Consider the following 17,059-nt stretch of genomic DNA (forward strand, 5'->3'; position numbering starts at 1 on the left):
GGATGCAGGCTGACTTTTTGAGCCATTTTTCAGACAAAAAAGTGCATTTTATATGCCGTAAAATACAGTATTTCAATTTCAGCCTTTCAAAAATAAAATCATAAGTCCAGAATGAACAGTAATAAAGCAGCAGCAGCAAAAGAAAAAAAGAGATAAGTCAATGAAAAACAGGGACAGACTGTGATGGGCATGGTATGTAAAATTATAACACTGGTGGTAGAGAGGCCAGTCGAAAATGTCTCATGTCACACAGATACAGACCTGAAAACTCCAGCCCTTGCTGTAACAACTGTAAGACAATATTTTGACCATTGTACACCAAGGCAGCACTGATCGCTGGCACTTATTTTAAAACAAGCTAAATATGTCAAACCATATTTAATAAATCTAAATTAATAACAACATATAATGACTGTTAGGTCGAATAAATTTGGTTAGATCACTTTTCTCCTTTTAAAACATTGGGTGTAAAAGTTTCATCAAATCTTACAAGCACAAAAAAAATCCAAGTTTAAATTCATATAATGAAAAAAATTGATATGAAGAACATAATTATCATCTATGACTTGTGTAGCAAAAACACTAAATGATGACTTTATACAGTAAGATAATTCCTGTACCCTCATCATGACCAATATAAGGTACCCACCATAAAGTTAAAGTCATTACACCAACACACAGTTCTCCACTACCCAGGATTTAAATAAGACACTACATTAATGTGCTCAGTCTTTATATTTGTGAACAATCTCTTTGGTTATCTTTGAATTACACGACCCCCCAAAAAATTTATACCCCCAAAAAAATAATGTATCACGAAATACCAGTATATATTCCATTGGTTTAATTAAAAGATTCCATGAGAAATAAAGTGATGACATACTGTACAAACAAGGTAAAACTGTATTTCATTGTTAACATGATTTTCCTTATGAGTTTCAGTATCCAAGGAATTTGTCTATCTCATGTTTAATTTACCCTTTCAAATTGCCTTATAATTTTGTTTTATCAAAGGAATATGTTTGTCTTAAGTTTAGTTATCTGTTTCAGTAAGGAAATAAATATATATAGCTAACATCTTTGGACTTCATTGTCAAAAGCTGTTGTCTCGATAATTTTGTACAGTATCTAATTTTCTAACCTTCATAGCTGCTGAAGTCACAAGAAAATGTAAATTAATGAAAAAATTACAAACTCATTGAAAAAAAATCATCATCCTAATAGAAGAAAAAGCATTCAGCAACTTCAACACTGAAATTCCACAACTGGGATGAACCACACTGATGTTTTGGAGCTGTGTGTGGATGAGAAGCAGAGCAGGTAGAGGGAATGATTGACAGTGAGTAAAGGAGGTAATCCATGATAGTCTGAGTCTGACCAGTAAGTGTCATAGCTTGTAAATGTGGAGGGCAGAAAGTAAAGAAAGGTGTTAACAAAAGTAGCAAAGAAAGGTGTTAACAACAGAATTTTATAGAGTACAAGACAGCGATGAAAATAGATTGGCATCGCATACACTTGATCTAACAGGCACAGGTACTTGGTTACTTTATGACACTTCCACCAACACCCTCTCATAGGACTTAAAATCTAACATGATACAGTACTTAGGTTATATCCTGTGCTTACAATTTTGAAGTTTTGATTATAAAAGCCTGACTTGTAAAATCTTACACTAAACACTGTGGCACAATGTGTAAAAATACTTCATTTGTTTATAATATATAAGTTAATTTAAATTATCAGAAAGAATGAATGAATGGCAGTTAATAAAGGGTGAGTGTATGTATGTGTGTGTCACTCTTCATTCTTGTCAACCAACACTGTGGTGGTAAATGAATTGAGTAAAACAAAAGGTCACAAGAATTGATGAACTCTTAAAATGATATCACACACAGTTCCCTACAACACACACATAGTAGTCATCTTGTACACAAAACTATGAAACACAAAAGAAGTTCACTAAATCAGAAGAGCATCATGAAGTATAAGGCTGGACATAGTATTTAGTATCTGCTGTAATCATGTCAGGTTTTATATCATCCATACACAGTCAACATAGGGTGAACAAATTATTTTAAAGTCGGAGGAAAATAACATACTCGACAGGTAGAGTAAAAAAAAAAATGTATATAAAAAAATATTGCTAAACAGTCTATAAAAAATTTGTCTTTGTCTTGTGAGCACTTCCATCTTCAGCATCTTAAGCCCACCATATTATTGAAACAAAGCTCGCATCAACATGTGCTTCTCCTTAGAACACGCATCAATTCTGAAATTTGGTCTGAAAGAAAAATGTCAAATTTAATTCCATAATAGAAAGTCAATGTTTCAGTGAGAACATGAAGCTATCCTTTATTCTCAAACTAAGGCAGGAAATGTATAAAGGACAACTCAAGAGGATACAGTACAATCTTCTACTTAATGCCCACAGGCTTATAAAACATACAGGTTGTTTTGATTTTACATTGTTGATGAATTAGAGAAAAATATAAAAAATTCCCAATAATTTTCACGTAAAATTCAAATAACAGCAACCAACATGTGTCAGGGTGGCAGCTTGCAAGGATGGAATGAGACTCATCTAATCCCAGCAGTATGTCACATCAAATATAAATCATCCCATAATCTTGAGCTCCAATTGTAAAACAAAAAACAGAATTGCACAAATTAAGAACCACCCCAAAATGAAGGTAAATAAATCACAGAAACAATTCACTGTATTTTCATAACACAAAAGATTAACACCAAAAAAAAATTAATTACAAAGCTTCAGTTATGACTCAACTCTTTTAGAGGGAATGTGAAGTAATACTCCAAGTTGTCATACTTCATGTATGTTACTTAATTCCAACAAAAATGTGAGATTCAAAGTTTACCTGGAGAGGAAGAGTTGAAGAGCACTCTTGGTCTGGGCAGGGAAGAGGGGCAAGGCCACAAGGTTGGTCAATATCATCAGACATCCTTGCAAGTCCCACGCCAACATGAAATCTTTATCCTGAGTAACAAAAGTGCACATTAAAAGAAAGATGATCATAAATAAATAAAAACATGGTCTACCATTACAAAAGATTGGAAACTCTTTTTTGCTAGTACTGTATTAATCCAAACTAAATATTCTAACAATGAATCTTTCTCTACACTGGTACCTTTAGTGAGACAAGAGAGATTCACAAATGATCGAGGTTTTCAGGAACCTAATATCATTCTTCATCAAAGATCCAGTGTAAATTTATAACTTCTTATTTTTGCAGGAAAAAATATCCTCTTTACATGAATTGAAAAGTGTGGAAAAGTAGGTGAATCGTGATGGCTTCTGGTTTGATTGTGAGAACCTGTGTATTTAACTGTGTGAAGTTCAGAGGAGCAGTGTCTATGAAACAAGGTACAGTAGTGACTAAAGGTAACCACACTAGGTCTTAGTGGTTATAATTCTAGTCAATAATGACACAAAATACTGATAATCAAACTCACATTATAGCTTGTGATATATCTACTATAGCACCTGTATACAGCAAACTTAATTAACATAATCATTTGCTCAAGTTAATGTGTTAGTGGACACATTAATGGACATAAAACATGCATTCCTATGTTCGAAGTTTGTTATGAAAGTTGAGAGAACATTACCTCACACTTAATAAGACCGAGATGGACAAGAAGATTATTTGTTGCAATGGATGACATATCTCCATTTTGTGCAATGGTAAATATGGCTTTGGCTAGGTGTCCTGTTGTATTCTTGACAGCTTCCTGCACCTGTGGGAGAAAGTGAAAGGGAATACAACTATAGCTCTGTATGGATGAAATATGGAAGCATCTAAAATCTCAAATATCTGATTAAAGAATTAGGTAAGACAACATAGAAAGAAGGGGATGGCAAATTTAAATGAACTGCGTAAAAAGTGGAGGAAATGAGAAGAGCATGGAGGAGGATTCTGAAACTATGAAAAAAGACAATTTCAGAACACATTACAGTACAGAGTAAACACATCTACAAAGGGATAAATATATTATATACTGTATCCTGTAACTGGAAAGTAGGAATCTGGTAACTGGAAGGTTGGTATCTGGTAACTGGAAGGTTGGTATCTGGTAAATGGAAGGTTGGCATCTGTAAAGAAATGAGTTAAATATCTGCAAAGAGAAAAGCTATTTGAGGTACTTGTGTGAATGTCATATAAAGTTTACCAAGACCAACATGCATTTCAGATGGATAGGGACAGGTGAGACTCAGTTTACCTACAGGTGTTGTCCCATTTATCCTCAAGTACACAGGTGAAAAATTTATGGCGTGGAAATGGAATTTTTGAGGGATGACTCCAGAGTAGGAACACAGTGTAGATGTCAAGTTAGAAGGACCTATGATAGAGGGTAATGAGATGGTTTGGGAGTTATCAAGGCACTCAATGTGGACAGAATTAACAAGAATGGAAACCACCATCCACTAAAGAGGAAAGGAAGACGCAGAGTAAACACAGAGTCTATGATACAAAGGGAAAGACCACACCTGAAGGACAGTGTGGGGGATATGTAAGACTTGCACTGATAAGGTACACACTATGCATAACCTACCACACTTTAAAACAATTTATTCATTAGGGATAAATAGATAAGAAAAGGCAAGAAAATAGCAATAAAATATAATACATTATCAGCAATTCCTTACACTATTTATATTTCTTTAACAGAATTAGTGTTTTCTGGTATCTTCTATAGTAATTAGTAGCCTAATGGGCATTTTTTTTGTACTTGCATCTAATATTTTATGCAATTCACACTCTTATACAACAGCAGTTACACAATACAAGAACTATTGACAAAATAAAAGTTCTGCAAACGTGGGGTGAAAATCTTGGAAAAAATAAAAATAAATAAATAAATGGTTAGAGATACTGTACATACAAATATTGTATGAAAATATATATTAAAAAATCAACAGGCAATACTACTGCATGATTTTAGCAAAACATTTTCAAAATGAAGAATAATAATTGCCTTCTCTGATTACAAAGTACGGTGTAACATATGGTGATTCTGTACCTCTCTTTTGATATTTAACAACACTTAAATTATTGCCAGTTTTCTTTACTTCATGATCACACTCTGGAGTAAACCCAGAAAAATCACATTGAAATAAATGAGCAAAAAGAGAAAAAGTAAAATACTTGCATCTCATTATACCAAACAGCACTGTACCGTGAACAAAAAGAGAGGAAAGTAAACGTAATATCTCCGTGAGCCGGAATCCCTCAAAGACGGAACTTTCTGAAAGCCGAAAATGAAATTTGCTCAGAAAATCATTCCCAAAGCCTGAATATTCTGGCTTTGGGAATGATTTTCTGAGGGCCACAATTTCTGGAAAATTCCGAGAAAATTTTCCCGGTACCCAGAATATTCCGGGGATGAGGGATTTTTTTCCGGCTTTGAGAATCGTCTCGTTACCCAGAAATCTCTCATTCCTGGAAGTGCTCTGCACCAATTGTTCCGGCTAACGGAGATATCACCGTTATGTAGATATTATTCACCAAGGCAATTTTTGGGAATCGGCAATTGACATGTGCTATCCGGTAAGATGAAGGTGGTGGTAGAGGCAGACAGGGCACACACACACTCACACAACCTCCACGTACCTCCCACCAGTGCCTCGCCGTCAATCCTCCTCTACCACCCACCCACCCAATCCGTCTCTACCTTTACTCTAGTGCCCGTCATGTTCTAATCATGCCCACACCCACCCATACAGATGCCCACTTGGAGCACAGAATCCCCATTTTTTCAACTTCTCTCCTGAATTTTTTCCAGTGAGTTGAAGATCGCTAAACAGCGGATAACCTGTAGTAATGTAGTGCAGTGAACCCCCATCACATCTGACACCTACCACATGGCATCACAAGCTAGAATTATTCTCATCCTTCACCTGTAGTGCTGGTAAGTGTTAACTTTTGTGCAAGTTTTATGATTATGGTAGGTTATTTTGGCCAAAAAGTTGGATACAGTATTGTGGTGGGACGAAAGTGCATTGATAACTCCAAAAATTTGATAACTCGGAATGGTTAGAGCCCCATATCTTCCGAGTTATCGAGGGTTTACTGTATATCAATGTTGCAATACAAACTTTACACAAAGCTAAGAAAAAGTAGCAAACAATTAAATTAACACCACAAGAAATTCACCCCAATGCTTACTCACCTCTTCATTATTTGCAGTTGCCATTGATGCAGCTCTCATGAACATGCCAAAACAGTAAAATATAAAATCTTCATCTGAACCATTTCCCATTCTTCTGGCTTCCTCCACCAACTGTGAGGGACCTGAATTTCCCAACCCCAGCAACCGTCCTCCTGTTGACTGTTTGTAGAACTCTGCTGCAGTACACTGTTTAAGAAACATTGGAGAAACAACTGTCATCATAATAAGTCACAAACAAGTCATTATATAACAGCAGAATACCTGGGGCCAGATTCACTAATGACTTACGGACACTTTTTGTTCCTTCGGCTAACCTTAAAGCTGAACAGTGTGATTCAGAAACCGCTTATAGCACTCATAACTGAACTTATTGTACCTTAAACACTATGGTGGCCTCCAAGCACCTGCAGGCTTCTGTAAGACGGAAATAAGCTAACGTAATTCCCGCTTTCCCTACTATACAACCCATACCAAAACACACAAAGCTGCCAGACGTAATTCAAGAGTCACTAGAAATAATGATTGCTTTAGCCCATGACTGTGCACCCTGGCAGGAAAGGGTGTTTAGTGATCCTTTGGACCCTCTACGAATTGATGACCGCCTACTGCTACACATAGGTATATACTCTGGCTGTGTAACCAACTACAGTAAGATATTGGTTGGCTGACAAGGAGGTCCCATGCAGTCCCAATGCATATGTCTGTGTTAATAGTTTTGAGGTTTTTTACAAGTGGTAGTTTCCAGAGTGTACCGGTAATTGATGACATTACTGGCTGGCTTAAAGCAATCAACTGTGTCAATAATTATAAAGTGACATTTACTCTGTACAGAAAAGTAAGTATTTCCTGATGTAATTGGTGCCATAGACTGTACAGCTACTCCCCAACTTATGACGGGGTTAGGGACCCAAATCCAGGTCGTAAGTCGAAATAGTCGTAAGTCAAAAATGCTTAAATAATACTGTACATAGAAAATCTAAAATGGGTGTCTCTTTTTCTTCTCAGCACCACAAAACTCTCACTTTTAAGCTTGCCAGCCATTTTAAAGTGAATTATAAACGAAAATTTTGTCAGTACACAGCGCAATCACTGACGTTGGGACTCGAAAATACGTAATTTGACAAAATTTTGGTATGACTGAGGCAGGTCGTAAGTCGAGTAGGTCGTAAGTCGGGGAGGAGCTGTACTCATATTACCAATAAAGGCACCAAAGGTTTTCCTAGGATCACAACATCAGTAACTACAGTATATATAACGAAAATCTCCTCACCGGAGAAATTAAGCAGCGTTTTCTTTGAAACTTCTCTCTCCATTGTTCTTCTCATGTGTGGAAAACTGAACTTACTTGCAGTCCCTGTACGAACCGTTAGTGAATCACCCATTACCAGGTTCACACGACCTCCTTATCTTCTCGAGATAATGATGAGGTTGAGTCAACATGACAGCCATGTTTGTGAACCTGGCCCCTGACCTCCACAAAGGAACTGTACCTCTCCCAAAACTTGTTTTTATCCATTCAACACTTTTAGACTCCCTGATGCAAGCAAGGTTTTCTAAGCAGTTATCTTGGCTTTATAACTTCAGCCCCTGGATTTCAGAGTTAAAAAATACAACACAATATACAGTATAAAGGTAATTGCAAGCCTTCACATTTTTTTTTAAACATGTACTCTACAGTATAGGGTGTTCTTTGTGGCTACTGTATAGAATAAACAAGGATTACCCTCAAATTACAAGTACTGTAACTGTATTTGAGGCACCCCGCATCGTATGGGTTATTCACACAAAAATTTGAAAGCCTAGAAAACCGCGTTTAATGTTTTTCCAACTTCAAACATGCATAACTTTGTTGTTTTTTGAGATACAGCATTAATTTTGTATGCATTTTGAAGCTAAAGGACTGTACTTGCACATGGTAGGTAGTGCATCATGAAGTAATGTACTGGGTTGTTGCAATGTTGACTTGAAGCAACAAAACTCCCACCCGCTTATGGCTTTTTTTTTACTTTAATCGATATCAGAGTGTAGATCCTGCCATAACAGAAGAGTACCGAGGGAAAGGGAGAGAGGGAACCCGCGCTCATTGGCTGGAGGGGCCGTGACAGAGATAGCAAATGCTCTCTGTCGTTGGCCGAGACGAAGGAGGAGGCTGTGGGCCGGCCACTCCTCTCACTCACTCACCGAGAGGAAGAGAACACCCGACGAAGCAAAAGTCAAGCCCAAACTTTCCTGTCTGCCACAAATCAATGTCCTACCCTATTTTCAAAGGGCTTTCAACCTTATTTACAGTGTAGTAAGGAGATCTTATCAACAACCATTGTATAGAGCTTCACCGAAAACAGTAGTGCTTTCCAACAAAAAACGGGTTTCGCCCAAGTGGTCTGAGTGAACCTTACGATGATGGGGGCCTCATTTCCTGTACTGTCATTTAACTCCAGGTATTAATATCTATGTGGGTACTGTTTAAGATGCTGGCTTCATCTTGTCAAGGACACAGTATAGGTTTAGAATATCAAAGACAGAGAAACAATATACAGTATATCAAAGAGACAGAATATAAAATTAACAACAATAACAAAATAAGGATATGCATTTTCCAAATAATGACGCACCTTAATAGGGGCTACTACTGCTTGTTTTCGCCTAAGAGGGCTGAACCCAGGACCTGATACCTCCTGTATATCTTCCTCTTCATCCTCCTCCTCTTCTTCACAATCATCATCATCGTCGTCGTCATCGTCGTCGTCGTCATCGTCGTCGTCGTCGTCATCATCATCATCGTCATCCTCATCTTCATCATCCTTTTCATCGCACTCAAGATCTTCATCATTTTCTAGAGTTTCAAGAGAGTCCAAGTTGCCAATTTCCTGCAGTACAAACACAAGGCTCTCCCTTCCCTCCTCACCTGGAAACAGATGCCCACAAATCATAATTAATGACCATCTTATTTTTGTAATGTTTATGTAATGTTATCTACACAGTAAATTAAAAAAGAAAATTTACACAGGTCTCAGAAGTACAGTATACACCGATTGCTTTTCATTATCAAAAACCCTTTCTCACTACAGATTGAAGTGCATAAAAATAAGGAACTCAATATAATAATAAGAATAATACATTACTGTGAGTCATCATTTCACGGGGCAACAAACAGTAGATGTGGCACAACATAAGAATCTGATGTGATAGTCATAAGTTAAGACTAGTCATTACTTACCAAACTGGTTATAGTCCAGATTAAGCACAGTAAGTTCTTCTTTGTTTGTCATGGCAGTGGCAATAGCAAGACCACCTTCAGGTCCAATTTCATTGCTGTCCAGGTACAGCTCCTATATAAAAAAAAAAAAAAAATAAGCAGGTTACTGTCAATATATTTAAGGACTCTTCTTTCTGTACACCCATCCACTTCAGGCTGCTTGCCAGTAATCAATATACCAACCAACAAAAATATCCTGTACAAAGTATGGCAAAATGTAACGGCACAGAATATGATAAAACTGTGCATGGAATTTCAGCAGCTGTTATTCTGTATATGGACTTTTACTTAATGACATTACCTTTAATTTTTTATGATCAGAAGCCAGTGCATGCGCAATATACTTGGCACCAGCAGTTTTAATAAGACAGTCGCCAAAGTTTATAACTTCCAGGTTCTGCATGTGGTGCAGTTTTTCTGCCATAACTCGTGCTCCTTTTGGAGTAAATGTGCTGTGGAGGAAAGTAATTGTGTCAGATATATGACTGCTACTTCAAGTACACAGCAAAAACTTATTCTAGAAAATCATTCCACTAAATTTGTATTCTGGCTGTAGTAAATGAGCAATACAGACATACCCTGGTTTATGAGAATTTCATTTACAAACATTTGCACATTTGCAGTAAAAAAAAAAAGTCCCAAACTTTGACTTATCAGCAAAATCCTTGAGGTTACGAAAAAATTTAATTAATAATGTCACGTCTCGCCACCACATTTTGGCGGGAAAACCAGTGCCAACACAGGCACTGGTGATCCTGGCATCCTTCTCTCCCCTCCCTCAGCATTATTGGCTCTAGCAACAGAAGACGACACCTATCAACCAATCAACATCGAGTATAAAAATGTGATGTTACCAATCTGCGAGTTTCCCGTGAAGCAGACCCATATAAAGCCTTGGTCACTTGCTCTCTCTCTCAATCCCTCAGATTTACTCTCTGCTCTACATCTCCTTACTCAAATACTAGGTGCTACTTAGATGATACTTACGAGTAATGTGCTCACTGGGCGATTTACCTTACATACTCGTGTGTAAACCCAAGCTTTTGAGAAATTAGCTATAATCCGAAACATAATTTATAGCAAGACGCTGACACCAACCCATCTTGGCCGTGACCACCACCACAACAGCTGACACTATGAACAGTGTTACCAGTGTCCGCTAATGGCAGCTGTGTTAAACTTAGATTTAGGTTTTCCTTAATGGTTTTAGCTGCATATTTTCATCTGTATAGTATTTTATTAAGGTTATTAATAGATAGTAAAGAACAGTCGTTGTGTACAATTTATGATTAGTGAGGTAGGTTTTGTTGTTGTTTGGGAATTGATTTCATGTTTTCGAGGTGTGATTTGGGGTTTTTCTTGTCATTGGGAACCAAACCCATTTTTCCCACATGTTCTTCTACTCACTATATGAAAATTCACTCAACAAAAAGGGATACCTCAAGTATCCCTCATGATACGAATGTTCTATGTAAAAAAATTCGTTTATGCAAATTTCCTAAACTGAAACCACTTTTTGAGATATGACAGTTTCTCTCGCTTATACGAATTTGGGTCTCGGCAAAAATTCTAATCGCACACCGGAGTCAGCTGGTGCGGCCATCTTGGGAAGAGATGCGTAAAGTAGGCCCTTACTCAGCCCACCGGTGAGCCCAGACTGCCCTCCCATAAGGTAATGTACCAAAGTTAAACAGTATTCTCTTTGTCTCCTTTTTTCACGTGTTAAGTAATAGGTGTGCAGATTATGTGAGGTATCTGGCCAGGCTGTGAGTTGCCTTGTTACTATTTTCCAACTAAACCTAATCCTTTCATATCTCGAGGGATACCTGTACTCTAAAACAAGCTTTTGTCTGTTGGTGTCCGACTGATAGGAATTTCCCAGCCCTTCTTTTTGAGTCTCTTATCCCTAAGGCAAAAGACTTAAATCAGTAACCATAATATTCAATGAACTGTGCTCATAACAGTTACTGATGCACTGTTTGCTTTCCATTATTCTGGTCTACAAAAACTATGAACAAAAGTATACAAAATTGTTCTGTTCTATACAGGGTACAGTACTTACTTATCATTGAGGTTAATAATTCGGAGATTTGAATTTACACTGAAGGCTAAAGCCAAGGCTGCAATGCCTTTATGAAAGATACCATTCTGGGGCATGGCAACCTCCTCCAAGGTCCCCACAGCCTTGAAGAATTCAGCAAATACTTGTGCACCTTCCATCTCTAACCTGTTGCGTCCTGATATGAATACCTGCGGAGGAAGTTCTGAGTGTTAGTAGAGTTCTTCCCTGTATATGATACACTATATACTGTACATAGTTCATATTCATACATGTCCTGAACATCCACACACAAACGGTGGGCAAGACGAGTGTGATGAGCCCACGGCCTAGCTGGCAATACACAGGATGCCAAATCCATAAAATATTGTCCATTAAAGTATATATATATATATATATATATATATATATATATATATATATATATATATGTGTGTGTATGTGTGTGTGTAAGACAATACAGTACAGATTTAGGTACAAATACTGTTTAGGTTTCCGCAAGTTAAGAGGAACAAAGAAAATCATGCCTCTACAGTACTTAAAACACAACAGAATATACCTGTAATGTACTTAATCTTCTTTAGTATCATCCCAAACAATTATTAAATAGCTAAAAAGTTAATCACTTCAAAAGCCACACAGCTCAGCACCCTTCAGAATGGTTAAATATATATGTTGCAGCGTACCTTTAGTTTAAGAGGCTCTCCAGCTGCCTTGGCATTTTCTACAAGCTTCATTAATGACTGCGCCAGCATCGTTCCACCTTTTATACCAAGACCGTTGTTGTTTAGACGAATTTCCTGTGGAAGTACATAAGTGTTGCTCAGCTGATAAAACACAAAAGATTAATAATAAATATCACAGAAACAGGTTTAAAAAATACCAAATTCTAGTTGGACTTGATCACATCTATTACTGTACAAACATCACAATAAATCATTCCCAATCTCCTGGCATGTAAAGTCTAGTGGTATTGTGCTGTGTGTGATTCAACAATACCAATCTCAGTAGTCAAAAAGAACCTGTACGATAAACACATAAAAAAAGACATATGTCGACAAAATACGTGAGCCCATACTGGAATGGAAAATGTCCGTCCAAGAACTAAGGAAAAAGTATATAAAAAAAATGCCAATTGAATGAAACAGCATGATGATCTAATCCGGTCATCTAAGACTCAATGATTCCTTATATCTAAAAATGAATCAGTAGAAGTTAACAGATGGTGTATGTGGTGCAAATTTGGTCAATATCCCAACACCAGTAATGATATATTTTTGTAAACAAACTCTGGATAGATAGACATATCAGGATAAATCAATAAAACCAATATCCATTCACCCAAACTTCAGGAAGTACTGTATTATGAACAAAAACACTTAGTAGTATTGTAATAAATGATCGTTAATTCATGACCATAAAAAAGTTGAAGAGATGTATCTAATCTCTCACTCAAATTTAGTCTATGGCCAGTCACTCGGTATTTCAATAATGCGTCCACAGATCCAGGTAGACAGATGAAGGCATGCACAGACAAAATCAAACCTCTTGACACTCAAACTAAAGTGAGGGGATAGTATTTACTGTACTTGTTTTTAACTCCATACTATATAGCTATGTACAGTAACTAGTTCTTTCCTGCATCTAAAAAATATAGTCAAGGGAAATTAAAAAAATTTTCATGCCAAATGTTGAACTAATTCATAATGAAATGATACTTGATAGAATTATTGGGAATACATTCCTACACAACATACTAAACAGCCTGATCAATCCGAGGTGAGCTGTTCACGGTTTTTCATGTTTAACTCATTAACTGAATATACCAAAAAATGCAGAATTTTATGCTCTTTTATTTTATTTAATGTCATCTCTTAAAAATCAATTGTTAATGAGTAAAACATGAACAACGGCAAATGGAAGCCATTTTTTCAAGATGGCAACAAAAGCTCACCTCGGATCGGTGAAGATGTTTGATATGTTGTTCAGAAAGGCATTCTCACTATTTCTAACAAGTATCATTCCATTATGAATTATTCAACTTTTTCCTAATTTTACCAAGATTAATAATGAATGAATTTCATTAAACAAAAACCAAATAAAGTTTTGACTCACCTCAAGGGAGTAACAGACCGGAGAGCTCATAAACTCCACCATGCCCTCCACACCAACAGGTCCCAAGGCATTGTCACTCAAGTCCAGTTCCTTTAACTTTGCTCCTGCCCGCATCAATCCAGAGAAGAGGTGGCGCTGAAACCATATGATAATGTGTGAGCTGGATGCAATGTACGAGTACTGTATATACTGTACTGTATATATATATATATATATATATGCAGTATATACAGTAAACCCTCAAAAGTCCGGACTCTTTCTGGACCAGAATCATTTGTCGAAACTGTGGTGGGATGTAATCCTAGACAAGGTTCTTGAAACTCCAGGGCACGAGCAGTAGATATATTCAATAAGTAGTACAAGACTCGGCAGGATAGCCGACCGATACAGAAGCAAGCACAAGGGACTCCGTGTCGTAGCCAGGCCGAAGCCGATCTGAGGGAAGTTAGCTAGCTAGGCAAGGAGAGTTGCTAGACATTACTTAGGACAATAAATGAGATCCTCTAGTTACTTGACTAGCGCGGTACAGACATAGTACATCGGGACACAGTAAGTGAACATAGGCATTAGACATAAGCATAGGTATCAGACATGCTATAATAATATGTAGTAATACAGACATGTGAATAAATGGTACAATGAATGGTAACAGAGTCTTGGCATCAGGCGTGTTCACATATCTTGGTATTTACATATCTATACAGAAACCCTTAAATATTTGTCATTTAAAATCGCTGCCAGCGAACATTCCTTTGAGGCCTCTTTCTTCCTCTCAGACCAGTGAGCGAGCAGTTTATTCCCCCACTCTTAGAATGGACTTGCCAAAAATGCTACACTGTGATTGGTTAGCTTTAAGTTCAACACACATTCAGCCACAGAAAAATGCTAAGATTTTAGGTAAAATGATTCAAAGAATGGTGATGTAATCCTCCCATGAAGAGAGCAGAAGATGAGCGCATACTGCATCTCACACACACATGCACCAACACACACACACACACCTGCAGCAGTCCATCTCAGTCTCTATTATTTTGAAGTCCAATTACAAATTATAGAGTACAGTATTGTATTTTTTTTATTATTTAATATTTTATACTAATAACGATGAAACATACACCACAAGAAGCTGATCAAACAGTACAGTACTGTACTCAGTGTTTACTGCCCTGCCGTCTCAACCAGTTGTTTACCCTCCGTGCCTTGCTGTTAGTCATAGTTTAGAGATAATTAGGCCTAACATTACATTTTTCATCCATCTTAAACCCATCCTTCTAACTCCTCCTTGGTCTTCAAATCAGTCAAGGAGATATATGGACAACTAATTTAAATGACAGCTTACAAGATGTGGAGAATGCAATCCAGCCAAAAAGTGTCACAATTGTTTTGAGTATACAACATCCACACAACAAACTAAACCTTTGAAAGAGTTATTGTCACTCACCAGTGCATCTGGAATCTCAGTTTTCAATCTCCCAGTGAAGAGATCTTTCCAGTGTGCTCGTTCAAACTCTGGGTGAACGGCCAAAGCATCTCCCATGACTTTTGCCGCTTCCACACCGAGGGTGTTCGCTTCTAATTTTAAACATCGTAGATCCTTGCAATTGCGAATAGCTTCTGCTGCCTCTTTAACTGTGGAGCAAATTTACACCAGTTAAATATCTATGCTACCCCTTACCATGCTGCATACACCTTCTGGGGGTAATCATTGATGAAGGTTAGGTTAGGGTTTATTCTTCCGATGGTTTTCGATGTGTTTTGAAAACTCTTTAACTCGATTTTCATAGAAAATCTCTAGATTCTGAGATGGGAGGGGGGCTTATCTCAGAAACTATTGATTTGTGCCAGAAATGAAGGTCAAATTCGTTCATAACACATCAAAAACCATCGGAAAAACATACTTTCAACTTGGATTTGAAAAAGTGGCAACAAGTGAAATTTTACCCAAATAATGTGTCCGTGGGTCAGTCATCAATACTAACCAAAACAATTGAAGGACTGAACACAAACATGGGTGAATTTTTCTTTATGCACCGGTCTTTCTCTCGCTGTTATTAATATGTATTTCGTAATGTTTAGACAATTCTAAGACCTTTTTCTTCTATGATACTTCTGCCGGAAATTAAGGTTAACCGAGATATTAATTTTTCAATATTATGAAATTCGCTCAGTCACAAGTGTCGCCATGTCTTCGTCTCTGAGGAGATGTTATCTACTCTTCAAGCATGCACGATACGGACTGACGTCATCCAGTCGTGACCAATGATGTATTGATATGATCACGCAAATTTTTTCAACCAATCACATTTGAGTTTTTTTCAAAGGAAGCAGCCTGGGTAATTTCATTGACCAGTCTCACAATGGCCGTGGTGGAGGTTGGTTGTTATTTGTGCTCCTACGATTATTTTAAATTTATTGCCGAGTTTTACGAGAAAGACGATCATTCTATCCAATTCTTACGTCTCCCTGGTTCCTTCCTCTTCTTACTAAGGTATTGTACCTACGGATATGGCGCGCCCCAAAGTTTTAAACTACTGAAACATTTAGGTTAGTTTAAGCTAGGCCTACCGGGGGTCTGAGTAAGGTTAGGTAGGTTAGGTTAGGTCAGGTCTGTTCTTCATACCCACAAATGTTAAGTAGCGTTTTATAATTGTTTTAAATCAATTTCTCTCGTGGGTTAGTCCTATATAATTACCTAATTTTCTCCCCCCCCCAAAAAAAAACCCCTCCCCCCCATATTATAGTTTGGGGGGGGCAGGTGAGGGGGATGAGAGAGGGGGTGATCTCAAAAACTAGTAATTTCCTGCATAAATAAATATCAAATCCCTTCACAACTTATCAAATAACATCGAGAAAACATATAATTAACACCCAAAAACCAGTACCTCAGTAACTATTAACCCAACAATATGTTCTTAGCCTTAATATCCACATCTAAAGATAGTTATAACTTTACATATAGTAATAAAACATTTACTACATTTTAATGATAATATATCCTTAAATTACTACTCTAGGTGAATAATTACCAGTTAAAAATAACATGGGGGTACAATTATCATCAAAATTTTTAAATAAAGAATTAACCACCAGGAATATTATACCCATTAAATGATAAAATAAGTCTTCCTCTATCCTTTTAAACACTAATAATTGATAATCTCTCTCACCATCCTGTGCTGTATCCCATTTATTAGAGAGTCCAGCAAAACTCAGTCTACCCTCCATGGTGTTAACGTCTCCTCTACCACACCTAAAATATTCAAATAAATTACATAGAAAATAATTGAGATTTAATGTTATTAGGGTTTATTATAATGAAGGCTTTTTAATTATAATATTTTTAATGAGAAATAATATGTATAAATAGGTTAAAAGTACATAAAGGGATATTTATTCTGAGAACCACAGGCTCTATTAAATAAAAAATAATTAATTTAATC

At 37.0% G+C, this 17,059-nt stretch overlaps 1 protein-coding gene across 1 annotated transcript; it reads right to left on the reverse strand.

The window, feature by feature from the left end:
• Positions 1-716: 716 nt before the first annotated feature.
• LOC121871745 (ran GTPase-activating protein 1-like) lies at positions 717-16,903 on the reverse strand. Its single transcript, XM_042374161.1, has 12 exons — positions 16,787-16,903; positions 15,061-15,248; positions 13,620-13,754; positions 12,191-12,304; positions 11,508-11,695; positions 9,747-9,897; positions 9,407-9,518; positions 8,802-9,094; positions 6,190-6,375; positions 3,628-3,756; positions 2,877-2,995; positions 717-2,281 (listed from the first exon to the last, which is right to left on the reverse strand). The coding sequence occupies exons 1-12, from the start codon at positions 16,842-16,844 to the stop codon at positions 2,215-2,217; spliced, it is 1,740 nt and encodes a 579-aa protein (XP_042230095.1). The 5' UTR covers positions 16,845-16,903; the 3' UTR covers positions 717-2,214.
• Positions 16,904-17,059: the final 156 nt, after the last annotated feature.

Source organism: Homarus americanus, unplaced genomic scaffold, assembly GCF_018991925.1.
Source record: "Homarus americanus isolate GMGI-L3 unplaced genomic scaffold, GMGI_Hamer_2.0 scaffold39675, whole genome shotgun sequence".
NCBI classification, from domain to species: domain Eukaryota; kingdom Metazoa; phylum Arthropoda; class Malacostraca; order Decapoda; family Nephropidae; genus Homarus; species Homarus americanus.

What these genes read in the sequence shown, in the direction of transcription:
- LOC121871745 (XM_042374161.1), bottom strand. Translation starts at nt 16,844, where the DNA reads ATGGAGGGTAGACTGAGTTTTGCTGGACTCTCTAATAAATGGGATACA. An exon ending in ATTATTAACCTCAATGATAA is followed by an intron (nt 9,898 to 11,507) that starts GTAAGTACTGTA and finishes TTTCCTCCACAG; the next exon opens with CACATTTACTCCAAAAGGAG. An exon ending in TCGGTCTTATTAAGTGTGAG is followed by an intron (nt 2,996 to 3,627) that starts GTAATGTTCTCT and finishes TTTGTTACTCAG; the next exon opens with GATAAAGATTTCATGTTGGC.